General features: G+C 35.9%; 1 protein-coding gene across 7 annotated transcripts in view; it reads left to right on the top strand.

Annotated features, from left to right (window-relative positions):
- Nucleotides 1–23,403, top strand: part of ARAP2 (ArfGAP with RhoGAP domain, ankyrin repeat and PH domain 2) — a 185,097-nt gene that overhangs the window by 102,841 nt on the left and 58,853 nt on the right. For all 7 annotated transcript variants that reach the window (XR_009052505.1, XM_057725653.1, XM_057725654.1 and 4 more), the window contains 6 exons: nucleotides 829–931; nucleotides 1,571–1,769; nucleotides 1,950–2,013; nucleotides 15,100–15,263; nucleotides 19,517–19,729; nucleotides 22,957–23,062. Coding sequence is in view for 6 of the 7 variants with exons in the window: in XM_057725653.1 (XP_057581636.1) it covers nucleotides 829–931; nucleotides 1,571–1,769; nucleotides 1,950–2,013; nucleotides 15,100–15,263; nucleotides 19,517–19,729; nucleotides 22,957–23,062 (849 nt within the window). In the remaining variant the exon portion in view is untranslated. The remainder of the gene's footprint in view (nucleotides 1–828; nucleotides 932–1,570; nucleotides 1,770–1,949; nucleotides 2,014–15,099; nucleotides 15,264–19,516; nucleotides 19,730–22,956; nucleotides 23,063–23,403) is intronic.

Below are 23,403 nucleotides of genomic sequence, written 5' to 3'. Positions count from 1 at the left end.
GAGATTGGAGGAAGAGAGACTGTAATTACTGAAAGTTTGGCTAGAGGAAGGAATAACTAAAAAGAAAAACAGTGTATTGAGAGACTCTTAAGATTGAACTGATAATATTAAATGTCTGACTGAATGGATGAAGAGCTGATGTCAAGGGGAAGAATAAATTAGACTCCAGGGTTTTGATCTTGTTGATGAGGTAGACGTTGATGTCTCTAAAGCAGAACATGAAGGAGATGCAGTAGGTTTGGGGTGAGAAAGAGGAAGAAAGAAGATTAGTTTGGTGTAGGGTATTTTGAGTTATTCAGGTAATGGCAGGATATATACTTAGCATGTTCCAAAAAAATACTTGGAGCTCTAGATGAGAAATGGAAGGAAAAATTCAGGGCATGGGATGTTACCCTAATTTTATCTATAGTAAGGAGATGAAATTTTGGCGTAAGACAAGATGATAGAGGGAAAATTTGTGAAGTAAGACAAGAAGAGATCTAATTAGAGACCTGTTTGGACAATGTTTGCTTTGAACAGGGGGTCAAAATAAATCAAGAAGGAGTGGTCTGCGAAGGAAGAGGAGACAGAAGACAGCCCTTTGTCACATCAGGGCCTCGACAAGTGATGAGTCAGAAGAATATTCCTTTTGTCTGATCCAGTGTGTTCCATTTAACTCATTTGAATAAAATGTAAACCATCAACAGAAAAATATGATAGGTAGGGGTAGATAGATTTCACGCCATTATTCAGTTTTCAAAAGGAGTTTAAATAAAAACGACTTTTGTGTTATTTTTCTCATAAAGGCCAACATAACCAGTGGTATCTTTCTCTTCTTGTGTGCTGTAGGCCCGTCTTTACCTTTGAGATCTATTTACCCTCAGAACGTGCATTTTTATTTGGAGCTGAAACATCTCAAGCTCAAAGAAAATGGACAGAAGCAATAGCCAAGGTATTTAAATATTGTTTTATTACCTAAATCCAGAGAAGATTCTTAACCTTCAGAGGTCCATGAAAATTTTATACAAGATTCTGGGAAGACTGTCCATACTTCATTAGGTTTTCATAGGTTGTAGTCAAAAGTGGTTAAGAGCTGCCTTTCTAGAGCCTTAAGCAGAAAAGAAATTAATTTAGGATATTAGAGAAATCATTCTTCATATTAAGGCCATGCTTTGATGATGGAGATCTTTTCAGTGTCATAGAGTCATTTTTATGTATGTCTTTTTATAGGTAGATTCCTTATTCATAGTATACACAAAGGGGAAAAGAACAGATTCAGTGAAAGGTACAAATGAAGACAAACATTGAAGGTTGACATTTTGAAAAATGCCACAAATCAACAAAGAGAATGTCTTCCTATTTCAATCCCACATGTAAGAAAAATGGCTTAAGATGCTGCCATTTGAAATTGCATTATAGCCCTTTAGTTTTAAGGCTGATAGCAGGTTTAAATAATCATTTTGCAATCTGGGTTCCTTCTAAATATTTAAAATGGGAAAACAAATTCTTCCACTTCCTCTCATATCTGTAGCTATGTAAGGGATTTTCTATTTTCACTGTCTTTATTACTTTTTTGTATTTGTTTTAACAGCATTTTGTTCCCTTTGTTGCTGAAAACTTAACAGAAGCTGACTATGATTTGATTGGTCAACTCTACTACAAAGACTGCCATGCCTTGGATCAGTGGAGAAAAGGCTGGTTTGCTATGGACAAATCTAGTTTGCGTTTTTGCCTTCAAATGCAAGAAGGTCAGGAGGATACCATGCACTTAAGAAGACTGCAAGAACTAAGTAAGTTTTTGTTTTTCCTCTCACTATATATTCTGCACACAATTCTTTGTTGTCCATGGAAATAGTAGATTTCACATAAAATTTTGATGGCTTGCTCCCAGACATGACTAAGTAGTCTTTAAGGGTATTTAGTGTAATGTTTTTAAAAAACATATTCATGTTTTTCTTCTTTCCCTTCAGCAATTAGCACAGTGGTTCAAAATGGGGAAAAATTGGATGTCTTGCTCTTGGTAGAAAAAGGGAGGTAAGTGCATTTTTGCTTTTTAGTCTTTATCTCTACAACTCTAGGGAGTTGGATATTCTGGTTATCCTCTTGAAGGAAAACCCATTATTTTGTAGCCTGTTGGGAATTTTCCGAATCGTGTGTGTGTGTGTGTGTGTGTGTATACTCATGTGTGTATGTGTGTGTGTGTGTATGTATATGTTCTCTTTAGTAGAAAGAGTACACCAGTGAAGCTTGCATATTTTTATATTCGTTAGGAGAAAGTCAGTGTGATTAATTATTGTAGTTTTCTAAAGACCTCTATCCTTTTGCAACATTTACATGTAAGTACTTGGAAGCACTTTGGTAGTTGTAAATATAGTTTCAGTGTAGATATATGATGGCTATAAATAATACCCGTAATCATGGATTGCTAAAACCTGATTTCTTGAATTTATTCAGTTTTTCAGTAAATATTAAGCTTCTGCTGTATATCAGGTACTGTTATAAGTGTTGAGGATACAGTGATGGTCTCTGCCCTTCTGAAGCATCTACCCTAGTTGGGGAAACATATAAGCACACAGAAAAAATTGCGTAGTATTGTGTTCCTTAATTTTATTTTATTTATTTATTTTTTAAGAACTTTTATTGAGATACAGTTGACATACAATAAACTGCATGTATTTAGAGTGTACGATTTGATATTTTTTTCTTATTAGTAATATATATATGGCAATCCCAATCTCCCAATTCATTCCCCCCCAACCCTCCCCGCTTTCCCTACTTGGTGTCCATATGTTTGTTCTCTACATCTGTGTCTCTCTTTCTGCCTTGCCAACCGGTTGATTTGTACCATTTTTCTATATTCCGTATATATGTGTTAATATACGATATTTGTTTTTCTCTTTCTGACTCACTTCACTCTGTATGACAGTCTCTAGGTCCATCCATGTCTCTGCAAATGTCCCAGTTTCATTGCTTTTTATAGCTGAGTAATATTCCATTGTATGTATGTACCACATCTTCTTTATCCATTCATCTGTTGATGGATATTTAGGTTGCTTCCATGTCCTGGCTATTGTAAATAGTGCTGCAATGAACATTGGAGTTCATGTGTCTTTTTGAATTATGGTATTCTCTGGGTATATGCCCAGCAGTGGGATTGCTGGGTCATATGGTAACTCTTTTTTTAGTTTTGCAAGGAATCTCCATACTGTTCTCCATAGTGGCTGTATCAATTTACATTCCCACCAACAGTTCAAGGCATTCCCTTTTCTCCACACCCTCTCCAGCATTTACTGTTTGTCGATTTTCTGATGATGCCCATTCTAACCGGTGTGAGGTGATACCTCATTGTGGTTTTGATTTGCATTTCTCTAATAATTAGTGATGTTGAGCAGCTTTTCATGTGCCTCTTGGCCGTGTCCCTGAATTTTAAATGCTTAAAGAAAAATAAGGTAGAGAGACTGTGCCTGATGTGGCAGTATTCTGTTCTCCTAGGGTGGTAAGGGAAGGTATCTTTGATCAGAGATTTGTATATAGTGAAGAAACAAACCATACAGCAGTTTGAATAGAATGTACCAGGCACAAAGTCAAGGATATTTTGAAGACCCCCCAAGACTTGAAAGGAAGCTACCGTGGCTGGGGAAATTTGAATGAGTGAGTGACAGTGGGGGAAGAAATGGTTGCGGATATATCTCTGGGCCAGACCATATAGGGCCTTGCAGGCCACGATATGTAAAAAAAAAAGATTTGAATGTTATTCTAAGTGTGATGGGAAGCCAATTGATTTGAGAGCCAGGAAGTGGAATCATTTAACTTATGTTTTTAAATGACTACTTTGACTCCAGATGAATAGCTTTTGGAGGACGAGAGTGAAAGTGAGCGCGTCCAGGTAGGATGCTGCTGCAGAGGCCAGGCAAAAGCTGACTTCCTGATGACACAGTGTTGAGTGTAGGATATACTGTGAGGGTGGAGGTGAGTGGGTCTGTTGATGGATTCAATGGCTGTGAGAGTCAAGGATGGCCCCAAAGTTTTTGGCCTGAGCATTGTGCATGAATGATGAATGGTGCTGGTTTTTGAGATTAAAAAAAAATACACGGAGAGTAGAAGTAGGATATTGTTAAGTCTGGGGTAGTAGATCAAGAATTTGGTTTTGGAAATGATAATTTTGAGATGTCTATTTGAAAGCAAAGTGGAGCTGGTGAGTGAGCATTTGGATATACAAGCCTGGAATTAAGTGGAGCGATTGCAGCTGGACATAAAGATTTGAGAGTCATCAGCATTTTGACTTATTTATGTAGCCAAGGAACTGGACAGATTCACCTAGAGAAGGACTGTAGATAGAAAAGGGATAAGGATGTAGCCCAGGGCCTCCAATTTTAGAGGAGGAGTGATCTAGAGCCTGAGAAGGAGCATCTAGAGTCATATCACAAAAATTTGGAAAGTATAGTCTCCTGAACAAATTGTTTTTACTTTAGGTTTCATCATTTGCTTTCAAATCCCTTAATTACATTAATCCAGAATGTTTAGTTCCACAAGAGTACGTGATCATTTGCAAAAATATGTAATGATAATATAAAGATATAGCTAAATCAGCCTTCCCTCTGGTGAATTTCCATGCTGGTGACAAGGATGATGACTTTGAGTCATCTGAGCCTGTCTTTCCTTGAACTTCATAGGAGGATATAAACAGCTTTAGGCAGCAAACGTATTGCTGATTAGACACTTATGTCAGAATGTGTTTTTTTTAACTTACAAACATAATTAGGATTTTATGTTTTTACTTATTGATTTCTGGACTTACAATGGTTAATGATGCTTTAGATTCTGATTTTCAGTACCAGATGATGGTTTTACTGTTCTCTGAGAATACTGTTACTACATGTTCAGAAATGATAATGAGGTAGTGGATAGTATTATGGTAGTAAAGTACTAGCACAAACGTATTTTTTATAGTCCTCTATTAATATTTATGGAATGCCTGCTGCCTGTTACCTACATGGCAGGAAAAAATGGTCAACAATACAGATTGGGTGTCTGAGCTCACAGAGCTTATGTTCTTAAATAAGCAAGCAGAAACTTGCTAGTGGAGTTTATTATATTTATTATTTGTATATATAATTTTTTTAAATCAACTTACTATAGCCAAGGAATTTTTCTACCATTTTTAGTCTGTAAAGGATTTGACCAGTCATACCATAGATTTTAATTAAAATGTACCAAATGTGGATTAGTGTTATTCAATTTGAATTTTTATTTAGTGCTTACTGCATGCAGTGCACTCCCTCATGAATGCTAGATAAGGAAGCCAGAAAACTAAATGTTTCATTACTTTGTGACATCTTGACATTTCCCCTGGGCAACAGGAATAAGGATGTGAACTCAGATACACTCTGAGTTCATGGAGTAGTTAAAAACCAAGAGAATTCCAGAGTAATGGTCAAGGCTGCTTAATTTTGGTTTTGATAATAATTTAAAGTTTTTATCTATATGTGTTATCAACTAGTTATGTTGAAAGCATTTTTATGAAAGGAACGAACAGAGGATGTGTCAGGAGGAGAGCAGGAGAAATACAGGGACAAGTATAAAACCAAGGTATTTTCCTTGAATCTCTTTGAATAGCTGCCACACTAAGGCGCCATTTGAAAATAACTGTTTATCATGTGCTTATATCTTGGTTTTATTTGCTTTCTCTGTTTTCTCCAAATCAATAACATTTGGATAACAACAATAATATACTGATGACAGTGTATAGAACTTACCATATACCAGCCACTATTTTAAGCGCGTACACAGCCTTCCAGTGCCTATATAATACAGAGGAGAATAACCCATTTTCACATCAAGGTAAGGTCATTTTTTAACTTAACAACCTAAGTATTTCTTCTTTTTAAAACAAATGTTAAGTCTTAATTTACCAATACTTCTGTATAGATCACTCTCAAGGATTAAGTCATCAAACGTACTAGAAGCCTGGATAAATAATATAAGTAACTAGAATTTAAAATTTCAACATTTCATTAGAAAATAAAATTTTTATTAGAAACCTTAAAAAGTTATTTTATTGGAAAGAAAATGTATCCATACAATGCTTACCTAATTAAAGATGAAGCAGAAAGAAGAGAGGTCAGAAGTGAGAATAAGGTATCAGCCTGGGAGATGGTGAGTCCGCTAGGTTATAATCTTTGATGGAACAAAGAGCCTGCAGGTGTCCAGGGCACCTTGTGTGGTGCAGATCAGGGACTCATATGCCTATATATTTATACACAGACATTTACGTGTGTGTACCTATATGTGGATATGTATATACATAGATGTTGTGTAAATAAATGGACTCAAGATAGGGAAAAAGAACAGGTTTGGGAGAGAGCTAGGGAAATAATGAGTTTGTTTTTCTACATGTTGAACATGAGATGCTTATAAACATCTAAGGAGAAATTGCTTGGAGGGAGTTATATTTATGGATCTGACAGTCATGATTGGTTAATGGGGTGAAGAGAGAGATTTTGGAGTTACCCACATATAGAAGGAAGAAAGTGAAATCACTTAGAGTCTATAGAGGGAGAAGAGAAGAAGTAATGTGTTGGAGCCTTCATGGACACAAGTCAGTTTGGAGGTGGGAGTGGTTGTTGGGGGGAATAGCTATCCTAGGGTAAAGCTAGTTTATCCATAGAATGAAGCAAGAAACTAAGAGAGAGTGTGTCACTAACCCTGGAAGAGAGTGTTTCAAGAAGTGTCAGGTGCTATGTGGTGAGGGCAGATACTCCATTGGTAAGTGATGGGGAGTCCATCTGGGGACTCTGTGGAGAACAGAAGTGATAAAGCAGAAACTAGATTAGAGTTAGGTTGGGAACTGGATAAGATGAGATACCCAGTTTGTCAAGGTTGTCTGGAGGTTAATAGGATTAATGAGGTAAAAGGGATTTGACCCAGGAAGGGGATATATGTGTGATTTTGTTTCAGATGGCTTGAACTTGTGGCATCTAAAGCATTTTGATGGGGCAGAGATTAAAAAAAAAAAAAAAAAGAGTGAAGGTATAAGGGAGAGGACAACAGGACAAGTACCTCAAAGAAAAGAGGAAGTGATGGATGGTTTTGGATGTTGGTAGCTTTCTAGATCTGGTGGTGGGATGTTGAGAGAGAGACCAATCTGTTGGTTTTCAATCAATCTGCTGGTTTTTCAGTTGTTTCGTGAAGTAGGAAAAAAGGATGACTCCTGAGCTTTGGCCTGAGTGACTTTATGAATGGTTTTATCACTTACCAAGATACAGAATGTGTACTTCTTCTCTCCCAGTACTCAAGGCCAGTTAATTATAGATGTAATGGTTTAAGAGCTGTTTTAATATCGTGTAAAAATAAGAGAATTTCATTGCACTGAGCTATTTTTCATCTGTCTTTTGATCTGTTAGGCCCTTGGGAAATAATGCCTGTAAAGTACAGTAGATTGAGTTAGACTGGTCAATGACAGATAAAATTGTGTCTTTAAGAAATAAAACAACTTCTAATTATTCATGTCAGTGGCATATAAAGATAGAATAATTGGAAGAAAGAGAAACCAACTAGCTGTGTTTTAACCTTTATTTTTGCTAGTACCAGCTTGAACTAGAACTGCAAATTATAAATAAACTTAGTGAATTAACTTCACATATTTTCTCTGTCCTCATCTACCCTTGATTAAAGTGTTAAAATATATTAATGTTTCTTAAAGGCAAGAAAATGAACCCCATGAACTAGAAAAATTCATAACTTGACAACCATCCACTGAATATAGTCACTACTTAGATATTTTAATCTTCATGGTAATTTTCTCTATCTGCAATAGCATGAGTGTCTTTAGACAGAAAAATATTGCAATAATATTTTCCACACACAGAGCATTTTGCTCTGAAAAGCTCTAAGCAGAAGGTGCTCCAGATGGTGTCGCTTTAATGTGTATTCTTTGTATGCTTTAAAAATTATTATTTTGGAAAATAAAGCTTTCTTGATTACACTTAAGGCTTTCTGCTGTGATATTTGATGCTGTTATTGGGACTTAGATTTTGTGCTTTTCTTTTAGGCCTTAGGATTTCTGTGTGTGGAGGAAAAAAAAAAAAAAAAAGAAAGAAATCATGTTTTTGAATACCATTGTTAGTCAGTGAATGTCCTGAACCCTGATGAGGTCAGAAGGCACTTTTCTTTGGACAGTAGGTTATATATCCACTGTGGCTGAAGTATTCAATAGATTACAGCATCCTTTTCATAAAATTTGAAAACTGTTTCTGCACTTGGCCCACATTCTCTGTGTATCTCTTTCTGATAAATAAGTTACTGTGTTCACCATCTCACATTCTGTAGCTTCGTGCCTGTCTGTCAAAGACACCTATTATTAAGCTTTTACTGAAAGGCTGTTAGTTGTAATAAACACAGTATGAATAACTCAGCTGTGTTATCAGAAACAGAACAGCCTAGCATTTTTTGTTTTTAATTTTGTTGTTTGGTTTTTGTTGTAATTTTTTTAAGATTGCTTCATTGACCTCTAGTAAAGCATGATGCACTTGATGGCTCCCAAGCCTGACGGCATTCAGTTGTAACTGCAAATTCCAGACATAAAGAAACCGACACTGGGGAATAAACAGTTTATCGCTGTGTTTCACAATTATGGGACAGGCTACTTTTCTCAATTTGGGAGATTAACACCTGAAGTTGAAGATTCTTATTTCATATCAACTTATTGCATGTGATGTTTTTTTTTCCCTCCTTGAATTGTGTTTTATAGCAGCTGATATGTTAGCAATACTCTCCAGGGTGAATTATCTTAAAGTGGTTTCTAAATTGTGCATGTAATTGCAAATTAAACAGTAGCCGATTGCCCACAATATCAACTTGACTGCTTTTGTAACTTTCTGATGATTTAATTTGTAGAGGTGGTTTCATCTGAATGTCGCCAAGGCAAACCAGACACTCTTCTCTCACCACCCCCACAGGTTTTACAGAAAGAAAGAGACTATTCAGACTTACATTATAAGGTGCTTTTTTTTGTTAAAGAGAATCACAATAAAGGGAATTTTACTATTTAACAAAAGGTAGATTTTAAAGTATATATTATTTTCTTCAAAAATGTATTTCAGTCATTTCGAAGTACCTTCCACATACTAGAATATAAGTTTGTGAACAAATAAATGCCATGGTTTGAGAGAATACAAAGGAATGAGATCTCTTCTAGATAAATTGGATCAAGATAGTCATTTTATTTTATAAGAAGTATATTTAAGGGGAGGGTGGGGGGGACTCGAGGAGGGGGGAGTCAAGGGAGGGAGGGAATATGGGGATATGTGTATAAAAACAGATGATTGAACTTGGTGTCCCCCCCCAAAATAATAAAAAAATTAGGAAAAAAACAAATTAAAAAAAAGAAGTATATTTAAGTGGCTCTGGAGTCCTAGGTAGGATTAGAGGAGGAAAAAAATGAGGGGTTGAGGCACTAAGATCTTCAAAGAGGTAGAAATAATAGTTTCAGAGCAATAGGATGGGCTAGGGTACAACTTCAGTCTAGCTTGGCCTTACCCTTCAGTTCTTGAGGAGGAAGCATGAGACAGTGGGCCTGGAGAGATAGATCAATACCCTATTAGTATCATCAATTAAAAGTAATTGATAACTTGACTTTTTCTGGAAAGGATTGCAGGCTCTTCACAAGGGTGCAGAAGGCTTTTATTATTTTTTTTTTAATTTTTTTAATTTTTAGCAGACTTGAAACAGGGCTGTTTCTCACATTCCTATAGGTGGTTGCCTAATAGTACATAAAGATGAAACTGAAAACTTGGAGGCTTTCTCTTTCTCAGGGAATAGTGTGCCTTGACACTTTTTGCTGAACTGTTGGCTTCAGAGGAAACAAGCTATTTAAGCTAATATTTCTGCATTATTCTTGTGATACAATCTCTGCATCTGCAGATTTTCGTAATAATTGTTTGCCTCTGTCTGGCTAAAATTCCATCACTATGCAGCAGTTAAGTGGGAAAAAAATACTGTTTCTCTATAAACTAAAACGAGGGTGATTTGTGGATGTGATGACTAAATAAAATGTTCTGGACTCCCATTTCTGTCCATGAAGAAATAACTGGCATGGAACATGCCCTCCCACTTAAAGCGATTAGAAAACTGGACAAAACATATGAGATGAACTATTTTCAGACTTTGGGGGGACAATAGGCATCCCAGAATTGTGATCATGGAGGGAAGGGAAACAAGTGACATAAGGCTTAAGATCACCTTAACTTCCTGTTAGTCCCCGGCATAGGGAATGTGGGGACCCAAACAGAATATAGTGGTTTTGCTATGTTGAAGAGGTAGCCATAGGAGTTCAGGGAATCCGTGGTAGCTAAACATTGCAGGGAGAAGTCAGAGCAGAGGGGGAGATGTGCAAAGCAAGAGCTTCAGAAATCTTCGTAGGAGTTCCCTTCCATCTTCAGCTCAGTACGAAGCTGCATATTTGCAGGGTCCAAACTCCAGGCAGAAATACTCCCAGGGTATGCTGAGTTGAACAATTCCCAGAGCTTAGACACTGTTGGAGTGGATTCAAATTTTATCTTTCCAGATTAGACAGACTTCATTAAACACACAGCATTTGTAAAGACTCCAGAAAGGTAATTCCAGTGTGTTAGGCTAAACCAGCCCTTGGGTACAGTCTGCTCTGTTTTTACTTTACTAAGCTTAAAAATAGACCTCTTCACAGGTAGTTTAGTTATCTAGGGTCAAACAGGCGAAAGATGCCAAAACAAACATCAATACCCTTTAAAGGAAGACAACACAATCCTGACACAGAATGATGTCTAGCATACAGTTAAAGTTACTAGCAGTGTGAAAAAGCTGCAAATCAGTTGATAAGAACAGACCCAGAAATGAGAAAGAGAATGGAATTAGCAAAGAATATAGATAGTAATTTTAAAATATTATAAATGTAGTAAAATGTAAAGGAAAACATAAACATAGAAAAAATGGATCTAAAGAAGGAACCAAACGGAACTTCTAAAACTGAAGAATACACTATCTGAAAAGAAATTCTCACTAGAACAGCTAAATGCAAGAATAGACTCTACATAAAAAACAAAGCAAAATAACTCAACGAACTTGAAGGCATGATAATAGAAATTATCAAAACTGAAGCGACGAGGGAAAAGACTGAATAAAATTAGCAGAGCCTCAGTGACCTGTGGGACAATATCAAGCATTCTTATGTCAGTATAATTAGAATCCAAAATGAGAGAAGAGGAGGATGGGGTAATGTTTGGAGAAATGTGGCCAAACATTTTTCAAATTTGATAAATACTGTAAACCCACAGATGTACTAAGATCAACATACTTCATGCATGATAAAGACAAAACACATCAAGACACATCATAATCAAATTCCCAAAAACCAGTATGAAGAAGAAAAAAATTTAAAAAGTACCAGGGGAAAAAGGATACATTAAAAATAAGGGACAAAGATGAGAATGTCTTGTCAGAAATGGTGCAAGCCAGGAGATAGTATAATGAAATCTTTTAATGTGCTAGCAGTGGGAGGAGAAACAAAGTAACCAAACCAGCAGCTATTAGCCTAAAATACTTTATCCAGCAAAAATATATTCCAGAAATGAAAGCAAAATAAAGTATTTTTTGGTCAAACAAATGTTGACTTATACTACAAGAGTCAGTGATTTTATTTTTGTATAAATACCTAGGATATTATCTTCTTTGGTTACGTTCTTGGAATGTGTTGTTTTTGCTTTTTAGTTGTGTTTAAAATATTCTTTATAAAGGTGAATTTATTTTTTATACAGCCATATTTATAGATCCTGTCATTTGTTCTGGTTCTTGTCAGCAGACTAAGCTCAAATATGTGGTTATTGTATTACAATTTTGAGAAAATTGTTTTTATTTGTCTTGGGACTTGGTTTCTAGGTCTTATTGAGCTGTCTTAATTGATTATAGGATATAGAGATTTTTTTTTTATATGGCTTCAAAGTACCCTTTAAAATTTAGGCTTGAGGAATGGACAATTAGGAAAATTTATTTTTCTGTAATCAGAGTTCTTTAAAAGAACTTCCAGATTTTTAAGATATAAATTCCTATTTCTTTGGAATCCTTATCCAGAAATGTAAAATTGTTGTTCAGTAACACTTGAAATCCCAAAGTTGGCCAGCATTTGTGTTAAAAATATCTTTTGATGCTTTATTCAATGTGCACAAAGTTTAGATAACATCAGAGAGGAAAGTTGTTGAACTGATGCTATTAAATGTCAAACATCTACTGCACAAGATGATATCTTTTATTTTAGGATTCAGCCTTTGACAGGTTGACTCAGGAGTTAACTTGTCATTACTCATTCTACCCTTCACTAGTTCACGAGCAGACAGCTAAACTTCTCATCACAGGATTTCTTCTGACTAGAAAGAAAATTTGAAGTTGGAAACATTTACAGTTAGTGGCAGAATTACACTGCTATTGTAGGAGGGCCATTGCCTTTTGGATTTCTCTTACTGCTTGCTCAAATACTCGTTTTCATTGTTTGAAAAGCACATCTTTCCAAAGATTTTTGTTTCATATTCGGAGCTTAATTATCAGCTAAAAAAATTAAGACTCAAAAAAAGTCAAACTTTTCTCTTGACCTAAACTCCTCAATTTAGCAGGAGGTAATTTTGATTGTCTACATAATGAGGGGCTTGGTACTCCTCGGGGAAATTACCCGATTATATAGTTTCATTTAGACAAATATACCCAGCAGTAAAATGCTTTTGAGCTAAAGATAATGTAAGATAAGTGAAAAGGCTAAGGTATGTCAAAAGTATTAGAGCAAGTATCAGAATTCTTCGAAAAGAAAATTACAAGACCTGGAGGTCAAGGCTGTTGTGGTTGCGTGGAAAATAAAAACAATAGATAAAGATGTCAGGAAATGAGGTGAAGATTACAGGCACCAGTGGCGCTGAAGAAGAAGTTACAGCAAGTTCAGAAGATGTTAGAAGTGAGTGGAGTGGGGTGCCAGTAGCTTTATCTTCTTAGAGGAGCATTTCAAGAAAAGAAACCAAAGGACAGAAAGGAGTACTTCTGTTTTCTTTTTAAATTAGGGCCAGTGAATTATCAGGAATGTGAAATATTACCCACCCCCCACAAAAAAAAAAAAGAAACCAAAACAATCCAGAGTTCAAGCAGCTCATTCCTTTCTCTTTGGGTTGAATCCAATGTAGCTGTCTCATAGTCTGAAATGAAAATTAAATAGTTTTGTACTGAAATACATCATGATTACTTCATGTTTCAAATCAAATTTTATATCTAGTGATAGAACATTAAAACTATTATGTACCCACTAAATACCTGGTGCTATGCTAAAGGCTATTGATGCTGAAATGCTTTCTTCATTTGCTAGTACAGAGTTTGAGGTGTAGCAGCTAAAACATTCACACAGATACAACAGGTGATATGATGAGGGTAGAGTGGATGTTCAGGATTAAGAAGGGACGCCTGTTACACAGTAAGCATTGGATGGAGAGAGATGGGGATGGAGTGTCAGCCAGGGTTACCTGGAATACACCAGTGGGGGAGGAGCTGGAGTAACCAGCCAAAGAGCAGGAAATATTTATTATGAAGATAAGAACGTGTTAATCCTTCCTTCCTTCCTTCCTTCCTTCCTTCCTTCCTTCCTTCCTTCCTTCCTTCCTTCCTCCCTCCCTCCCTCCCTCCCTCCCTCCCTCCCTCCCTCCCTCCCTCCCTCCCTCCCTCCCTCCCTCCCTCCCTCCCTCCTTCCCTTCCTTCCTTCCTTCCTTCCTTCCTTCCTTGAAAGTTGGAGGGGAAAATACGGACCAGATCACGAAGGCCTTTTAGTCTTTAAAACTCCAGAGCTGCTGTGGAAGCAGAGTGATGAGGAGTAATGTCATTAGCTGCGTATGTTAGAAAGATTATTCTGGCAGTCTTGAGGAATAGGGACTAGAGAGGTGGAGAATTGGGAAATGAACTTTGTTTGGAAGGGTTTTCATGACCTCAAGGAGTAATAGGAAAACCTGAAAGAAGGTGATGTTTGAATAAAAAGGAGGCAGAGCAGGTATGTCAGGGAGCTGGAATCCACAGAATTTTGTGACTGAATTCATGTGGCCGTGATGGGGTGGAGTGGAGGGGGACAGTATACAATTAATGAATCCTAAATTTCTGGTGGGATAAGTGGAGAATGCAGTACTGGTTTGGTATGAAGAGGGATGAAGATTTGAGATGCTTGTGGCACATTAAGGTGAAGATATCCAAAAATCAACATTAAATAGTATTATGGTTTATTATTTACTAATATTTACATTTATTGAGTGCTGAGGTAGGTACTATTATTATCCTTATTTTGCCAATGATGAGACCAAGAACCAAAGAAGGTTGATAAGTTGTCCAGAGTGGTAAAGGAAGTGAGTGCAGAGCTGAAACTTGAGTTTGGGAATTGATGGGATTTCCCACTCTCTTAGCTGCTTTATGCTCTTGCTTTTCAATCACACGGAGATCTGATTTGACAGTTCTGACAGTTCTCGCCTGGAGATAGGGATTTGGGAGTTACCAGCTTATATGTGGAGGATGAAACCACTGGCCTGAATGACATGTCCCTGGAGAGTGCTTGGAGTTCCTGTGAGTGCACTGAGGTTACAACTTCGTTTCCAGAGATAGAAAGTGAGCTTGGGAAAGAAACTGAGTGACCAGAAAGATAGGAGGAAAAGCCAGAAAGAATTGCTTTTCAAAAGCCAAATTGGGTGGTATTTTTTTTCCTCTTTTTTTTAAAAGAATGAAGTCATCAAACAGTTCTAAAATCCTGAAAAATATAGCCCCAGTATCCATGAGAAGTCACAGGTGATGCCTGCCAGAAGGGTTTCAGTTCAGTTATTCCGAAACAGAATGAAAGGGGGAATGAAGGGAGGCAAGGAGGCGAGACCACAAGTTCAAGAAGCTTCCTGGACTCTCTGTAGAGAGATGTGACTGTGCATGCAAAGAGGGGTTGAGTGAGTGAAAGTCGGTGGTAGACAGAGGGGTTTTCTTCTGATGGATGAGACAAGATCACGTTTATGTGGATTTAAGGATAACCTGTGTAGAAGTAAGAATTTTTTAAAAAGCAAAATTATAATTTGAAATATTTTTGAAACCTTACAGAACATTATACATCCATGGGCATACCAAGTTGGATTTCACAGTCTGGCATACTGCAATTGAAAAAGCAGCAGGTACAGATGGGAATGCATTACAAGATCAGCAGCTCAGCAAAAATGACGTTCCCATTATCGTGAACAGCTGTATAGCATTTGTTACACAGTATGGTAAGTATCACAAAGTTTTTCTTCAACCCGCAGAACTCATAGCAGCACACTTACAGTTTTTAAGTGGTTCCCCTATTGGACTGAATTAGAGCCCTTTGTATTTGTAAGTACATCAGTGAAAAATAAAAGCATGGTCACTCTTTAGCCCAAATGCCATTCCTTCTCACAATAGAGCTTATTTAAATTGTATCCTGTGCCTTTACCATTTTCTTCTTCCTTTACATGCATACACATTTTAAATGACATAGTAGAAGAATTTATATCGTAGAATGTATATTAAAAACTGATTAATATTGCACGTTTCAGAGGTTATAACTTTATAGTAAAGTCTAGGGGAACGCAGTGGTGCTTGAGTGTGTTTTTAGAAGTGGTAAACTATGGAACAATGTGTAAAAGAATTTACTTTTTATTGGACTGCATATGAAATGTGTGTATTTGTTCCATTCAATGTGCTATTGGTCACATGTTTATATTAAGAATTATGGTCATTAATTGTGATAGTTTGACTTAATTGTGACAAATATTTTTATGAGTAGTTTGCAGGTTAAAACCAACTTGATTCATACCTACATGTGCAGCTTCATTTTAATTTAATATGCTATGGTAGTTTAGATATGCCTAAAAAGTAAATAAAGTATGCCTTTATTATTCATATTTGTTTTCAAATTACTATTCATTCTTAAAATTCCTTCTGTAATGTATTCCTTAATACTCTAAAAGGTAGAGTAAGTAAATTGTTTAACTATAATTTTAATACAAAAATATGTTCTCTCTTTTAATCTGTCGGTAAATGCCATTGATTTAGATTGTACATGCAGAAAAGAGTAAAATGATTTATCTGGTATTTTGGAAGCTATTGATATATTAACTTTTCATTGTTTTCCTAATATTAAAAATATCTTATCATGTTTTTAATTTGAAAAGAAAATGTAATCGAGACAGCTGTAGTAAAACATTGTGTTACGAGATTTTTTACTTATTTATTGAGTGTCTGTTGTGTGCCAGCCACTGAACTTGATACTGGAAATGGAGCAGTGGGAGTAAAGAGTGAAAGACAAAGCCATAAATCATGCCTTCCAGTATGAGAACTAGCAATGAGCTGATGTGAAACCAAATGTCAAAAATAACAAAGGCTATGAAGAAAATAATTTGGGGAAATTAAATTTAGAATGTGTGTATTTTCTTCTCTCTTAGGGAGAGTGCCATTTTAAGTATTTTACTTATTTCATATGTACTGCAAGGACAATTATCATTAATATTCAGATTTATTGTGTTTGAATTATATATTTATTGTAAATATGTATGTAATCACATCATGTGGCATTACTGTACAAAATTCCTTCCCTTGATAGTATATTTATATTTTTCTTATCAACTGTCATCATTTGTTTATTTGAAAATGGGGGAGGAAGAAGCTTATCTTAGTCATTTATTAGTAATTCACTCTTAGTGCCCTTGCATTTTTTAGGTATACATGAATCACACACAGGTTCTGTTTTAGCAAGAGCATAGCCTCATTGGGAATTCTCACATCATGTTAATTTCATAATGGCGTAAAGTCTTTCGTAAGCTGACAAATGATTAAAATAACTTGACTAGCTCCAGTGCATCCAATTTAATGTTTCTCTAGGGAAATCAGAAGTTTCTTTGTGGTGTTTATTTGAATTTAAAATCATTAAGCATTAGATTGTTTTCAAGTAAATTTCATACATTATAACTACTTTGAAGCTCCAGCATAAGGTACATTAACTTGCATATTAAAGTAATAATGCCAATAAAAGACTTTTTTTTTTTTAATGAGCAGAACATAGAGAAAACCCCAAGTATAGAAGGGAAGATTTGATATGAACTTAGAAAATGCCCAGTGATTATAGGATGCAGGTAGTTGGCTCAGAGCCTTTTTGGTCATAATTATTTTGAATTTCCTAATCTTTGGGTTAAAATCTAAAGGCCAATTTTTTGTGCTCATGGTGTCAAGATCTGAATCTGCCCAAGTTCACAGCATAATTCTTAGAGTTTTAATTTTTTTAATGAGTTACAGTAGCTAGTTCTTGGGGGAATGTATTTAATTTATGTAAACAAAATTATATTCAAATTCACAGTTACTTGTGTACCAGCTGTTAGAAATTCACTCAACTAGCAACAGAATCTCTCAGAAACTTAGTTGATTTTTTTTTTTTTGTAGAATTTGTTTATTATTCTATTGTGGTCATTTACTGAGTACTTACTGAGTTCTTCTAGGCACTGTGTAGCTGCTGTGTACAGAAAATAAGACATGATCTTTGCCTTCTAGGCATTTACAGATTGTGGATCAAAGACAAACAAGTGGGCAGACAATTACATCTCAAGTGTACAAAATTCTGTGCCAAAGAGGTTCAGGGGTTGGTACAGGTGTCCATGGTTTAGGGATGAATATCACCCAGTGTAGAGGCAGTCATGGAGGGCTTCATGGGTGAGGCATGGAACCTACCACAAGTCTAAAGAGAAAATGAGAGCCGGTTAAGAGAAAGAGGGAATAGGGATTCCAGGAGGAGGAAATAGTGTATGCCTAGGTGCAGAGTCATGAAGGAAGTTATCTGTTCAGGGAACTTGGGGTAGTTAAATGTGGCCAGAACTTAGTGTGAGAAGAGTGGACAAATAAAAGAGGCAGGAGGGTTAGTTAGGATAATTCATGTGGGGTCTTAGGTATCATAAAAAAATCCTCAAACTTGCCCTGGAAGCAGTGGAGGGCTGTATCCATATTTTTAGGCATGTTGCTAACACCAGCGGATCTGTATCTCAGATGATGCGGTTGTCTTTTTTGAGACAGACTGGAGGGCTGTGTGGGAATAGGGCAGGAAGTTGTGATAGCATAGTGAGGAATTGGGGGCACAAAATAGTAATAGCACATGAGATGGGAAAAGGGACCAGTTTTGAGAGAGAAGTCATGATGAAAAATATATGTGACATTTTTGTTTGGTGTTGTAAGTGAGAAAGAAAAGTTCTGACTTGTAAAGGACTGGGGAGGAGGCAATGCCATATTTTGAGGTATAGGAACAAGATAAAGAACACGTTGGGATTGGGAGGTGAAGTCGTGAATGGGGCAGGAGAATTAACTTGTTCATATGTAAAAGTATAGTGTGTGTGTTGCATGTATTATTTATATAGTGTATATATATATATATTAAAGTGCTTGTGAGCATTTGAAATTCGAGGAATTAAAATCTGCAACTACATGTAGCAGTTGAAGTGGTGTAGACAGATGGGTTCATCCAGAGAATTTTGTAGGGGAGCAGAGAAGAGAATTGAGGATGGATTCCTGGGATCATCAGTAAATACTAAATAGCAGAATAAATAGCAGACTAGAAGAGCAGTCACAGAGGAAGGGGCAAAAAGAGATGAGATCATAACATCATGAAACCTTGAGATTAGCAGGATTTAACAGGAATTCATTGGAGTGTCAGACACTGCAGTGGATTCTTATTATGTAAAAACCGAAAAGCATTTAGAAAACAGATATTCTTGATGAAGATGGTCCCAATAGGGTGGGAATTGGGCACAAAAGCAAGTTTATGAAGGGTTAACAGGGATGTGAGATAGTAGAAAGGATAAATATAGGAAACTCAGATTAGTTTTGGAAGGAAGAGAAACAAGAGACCTGGGGGGACCAGGGGGGAGGGGCAAAAAAGGATTTTAAAAAAATGTTTGTATGTCAGCAGCATGATCACCCCTCTTCCTCCTTAAGTTAGCCACTGCTACTCCTCTTATTTTATACGGGAAACTTGATGAATCTGTAACTTGGAAAAAGACATGACCCAACTCTTCATCTAGAAGAAGGTGAAGGTGGGAACAGACAGAATTTAATATACAAATATGAGTGCAGAGACTTGAGGAAATTTATACCGGAGAGCCTCACTTTTGTCAGTGAAACTGGAGGCAAATGTGTATTCTGGGAGACTAAGTGAAGGGTACTTGCGGTAAAAAAAAAAAGTTTGAAAAAAACTCTATGAAGAACTGGGGGAAGGGCTGGCCAGGGGCATACTAAAGGCTCGAGATGGAACAGTTTATTCATCAGGTTTACATTTTAAATAGTAAAGTTGTGGGGTGGGGGGTGCTTTTATTTTTCATGCATGTTTATATCAGCTCTTGGATAATGATTTTGTCTTGTGCATCATCCCAACACAAAAATTGGTTCTATTTTTCAGATATTAAAGTGGATTGTGACCTGAGACTTTTTTCATATAACCTTTTTCTTTTTTTTTTTTTTAACAAAGGTTTAGGGTGCAAATATATCTATCAAACAAATGGTGATCCTTTACATGTAACTGAACTCCTGGAGAATTTCAGAAAGGATGCAAGAAGCTTTAAATTGAGAGCTGGAAAACATCAGCTTGAAGATGTGACCGGTGTATTGAAGAGTTTTCTCTCTGACATTGATGACGCACTTCTTACTAAGGAGCTTTATCCATATTGGATCTCTGCCTTAGGTAATACATATGATATAGAACAGAATAAAGGCTTGCTTGGTCATTTGATAAAGGATTTTTAAATTGCCTTTGATAATCTGAACATTTAATTGAAAGGAACAGAAATTGTGCCAATATCAATAGTTTATATCTGCCTCAAAAGAAATTTATGGTGATAATTGCTAAACAGTGTTTTACGGTAATACTTAGTTTTCAGTAGATTTCTTAGTGCTTACTTTGCCTTAACTGTGGAAGTGTTACAGTCAAATCCTTGTAGGCTGTTAATTTCTCATTAAGATTAAGATGAAAGTTTTAATATAAGACTAGTTTTACACGATTTTACCATATGGATCTTTGGCTTTCCTTTTTCATTTATTTTACCTCTTTAGAGTTACATACCAATTTTTTTTTATTCTTTATTTTTTTCTAGATTCTATCTAATGAAGTAAAAAAGCTGTGTTCTACTATAAGAGAAGTTATTTAAGAAATGACTCTAGAAAAGTAGTTTATTATATCAGCTAGTGGGTCAAATTGATTTCTGTAAAACCTATATTTACATCCATTAATTCAAAATACTCCTTTTATAGAAACATTATAATACTTTTAAATATAAACATTGCCTTCAATTCTTGATTTCTAATAGAGCTGTTTTCATTTTTCACATTATTTTAGTCTTTGTCCCCACAGCTGTGATTTATATATAATCTGTATTTTATTAATAAACCAAGAATATTTCCCAAATATCTAGTTTTCAAAATGATTTTGAATCTTCATTTTTTTCCACAATTTTTAAAATGTGTCATTGAATTACACCATAATTTACTAATACATTTCTCACTTCTATATTTAATCTGTTTGAGAAATTTTTTTTGGAAAGTGACCTTTGAATTTGACTATATGACATCCCTCTGTTGAGAAATAGTTTTTTTCATTGAAAGCATTTGTTTAATATAAAACATAGCTATGATATTTGAAGGGATTAATTTTGAAATGTCACAAAACATCCACAGTTTGAAAAATTATCTGAAGAATGACCCTTATTAGTGTCAGCAAGAAGAGAGCAGTATTGTTATTAAAATCAACCTTTTCACAATTTAAGTGCCTAATTCAGAAATCTTATATTTACTTCCTGATACTTCTGAAATCAGTAGGTTTAACTCTAACCACAAGAAGAGTTGATTGTATAATTTTCTGGAATATAAAATATGAAATTAGGTAATATATCTTTTAAGCCCAATTACCTTGCCACCCTCATTTTTTGTTTTTTAAGATTTTATTTTAATTTATAACATAAAGTTATAGTATCCCTATTTTATAAAGACTTACAGTTTGTCTTTATTATAAAATCAGTTATCAAAAATCTGTGGCAAATATGCTTTTGCTGAAGTTGTCAAATTTCATGACAAAGCTGTCTTTATTGTTGTCAACCTACCAGGAGGAGATAGTTGGGAAATATTAGCATGTCAGAGAGGAGTGTGTTCACCTTTGATTTGGATGTGAATCCTTGAGAATTTACTTGGAGAAGGCTTCAGCTATTGGGTCAAATAGTGTTAAAAGTTCTGTGCTTTTAGATCCAATGTAGCTCACCTGACCTGTCAGAAAAGTGCCTTTTGTTGGATCTGACAAGAATAAACCAGAACTCTCTGAGGGACCTCATAGGAGAGCTCTCTTGGGTCCTGTGAGCCCAAGGTGAAGAATGCCCTACAGTGGCATAGCACCTACTCATATGATATATGACCTCTTCTTCTAAGAATGCTATTAAACTCTCTGAAGTCTGTGGCTAGTTGAATAGATCCTTGTGTTTTCTATATGACCTAAAATCTATCTTCAATTTTCCTTTCCAGTTACTTAAACTTTACTTTGAAAACATCATATATTTTATTTTTATAAGATTTGTGAAAATATGCTGTGCTAGCATGACTTGTTATAAGCATAGTAGTATTAATTATGTTTTATTGAATAAATACAATTACCTCTACAGTTAGAAACTGGATGACACGAGGAAAAATGTTTGGATTATACCAGGAATGATAGAAAGTTCTTAATTCAGTTCTCGTATCATCTTTGAATGTCATTTGGGTGCCTTCCCTTCTTGCTTTTAGGGAGTCATCTACCAGCACAGTTAAGTCAATATGACCATGTTTACTTATAGATCTCATGTGCAGGCGAAATCAGTACAAAAGAGCTATCAGCTGCAGTTTTGAAAAGGAGCGTACTTCAAAAATGTGTCACAGAGTTTCTTACCTCCCCAGGGCCCTGAATGCCCTTTATAAGTGACTTTGTACTTTCAAAGAATCATTAATGTGCTGCTGGCTTTCTGTGAATAGAATGTGTAGGGCTAAGCAGAAAATGAAACAGTCTTGTTTCCCAAGGTGGTTGAGAATTGAGAGGGAATATGTAAGTGCAATCCCCTTGAGTTAGAGTCAGCACGAGTTATTTATTTGAAGAGAGGCCTCCTGTTTCCCCTGGGAGGGAGTAGGTTAGACCGGACCACCACTGCACATCCTCTAGACTCCAGAAGTTTGGAGGTTCCTGTGTAGTTGCTCTAAGTATGTGACCTCTTGGGCTTAGGAGAGAATTCCTTCCTGTCCTCCTCTCCATGACTAAGTTCTGTCCATGAGAAAGGCAGAGGGGCCATGCTCCTCTCAGTCTGTATCATCATTACCAGGGCCTGCACATGACTTCTTCCACTGTCCTCTTTCCTTCTCCAAAGAGTTGAAGGTTTCAGAGCTGGTGAAAGGCCTCTTACAGGGATCTGTGCGGTAATGTACAGTTCATAGTTCTGGGATGGTTTATAGTTTGGAGAATATTTTTATGATTGCACAAGGGAAAAAGGTCAGAAATGTCATTTTCAAGTAACAAATATGAAATCTTTCCATAGCTACAGTTAAAATACTTTTGACTTATCTCTCTTCAGTTTGTACTCTGATTTGTTATTAATTGAAAAGATTACTTTTAGTTGACATTCAATAGTCTGTAAAGTTGAAGATAAAATACAACCCTGGGTTTTGAAAGTGCTCCGTTCTTAATTACGAAGTACGAGAACTATGACATATAGCCCTGGAATGTTTATGTAAATACTTTTCCGGAATTATACAACTTTGAATGTTTTTCTATTGAGAGTTGATTGTGTCAGTGAAATACAATTGTGAATATTGTTTTAAAATACTGATAAAAGGCAAATTGGTAATACAGATGATTAGTTACGCCTAAAGTTTTATGTGTGTGTGTGTGTGTTTAACCTCTAGATACCCAAGATAACAAGGAAAGAATTAAAAAGTATGGAGCATTTATACGTACACTTCCTGGGGTCAACCGAGCAACACTGGCAGCTATAATTGAACACCTTTATAGGTGGGTGGCTTCATGAACTTTTCTAGACATTTCAAACATGGCACTCAATAAGTCATTATTTCTTAAATTTAAGTACTGTGGTTAACCTTCTATTTGTGACTGTGACTCTTTCACCATATCTTAAGAATAGTTTCAAAATGGAATTCCCATAAACTATCACTTTAGTGTCTCTTAGTGCAATTAAGACACGTTTCAGATAAATAGCACTGGAAAATTTCTTAAATGGATTAGGAATAACCATGTACAGCATCCTCAAATACATCTAGTACATAAGCAAGAATTTTCAAACATCTAAGAGGGATGTTGGAGAAGAGAAGGAAGTACAAGGACCAGAATTCTAT

The sequence above is a fragment of the Hippopotamus amphibius genome, chromosome 3 (assembly GCF_030028045.1).
Source record: "Hippopotamus amphibius kiboko isolate mHipAmp2 chromosome 3, mHipAmp2.hap2, whole genome shotgun sequence".
In the NCBI taxonomy this organism is placed as follows: domain Eukaryota; kingdom Metazoa; phylum Chordata; class Mammalia; order Artiodactyla; family Hippopotamidae; genus Hippopotamus; species Hippopotamus amphibius.
The sequence above is the reverse complement of the archived record's forward strand: the minus strand, read 5'-3'. Positions and strand labels throughout refer to the sequence as shown.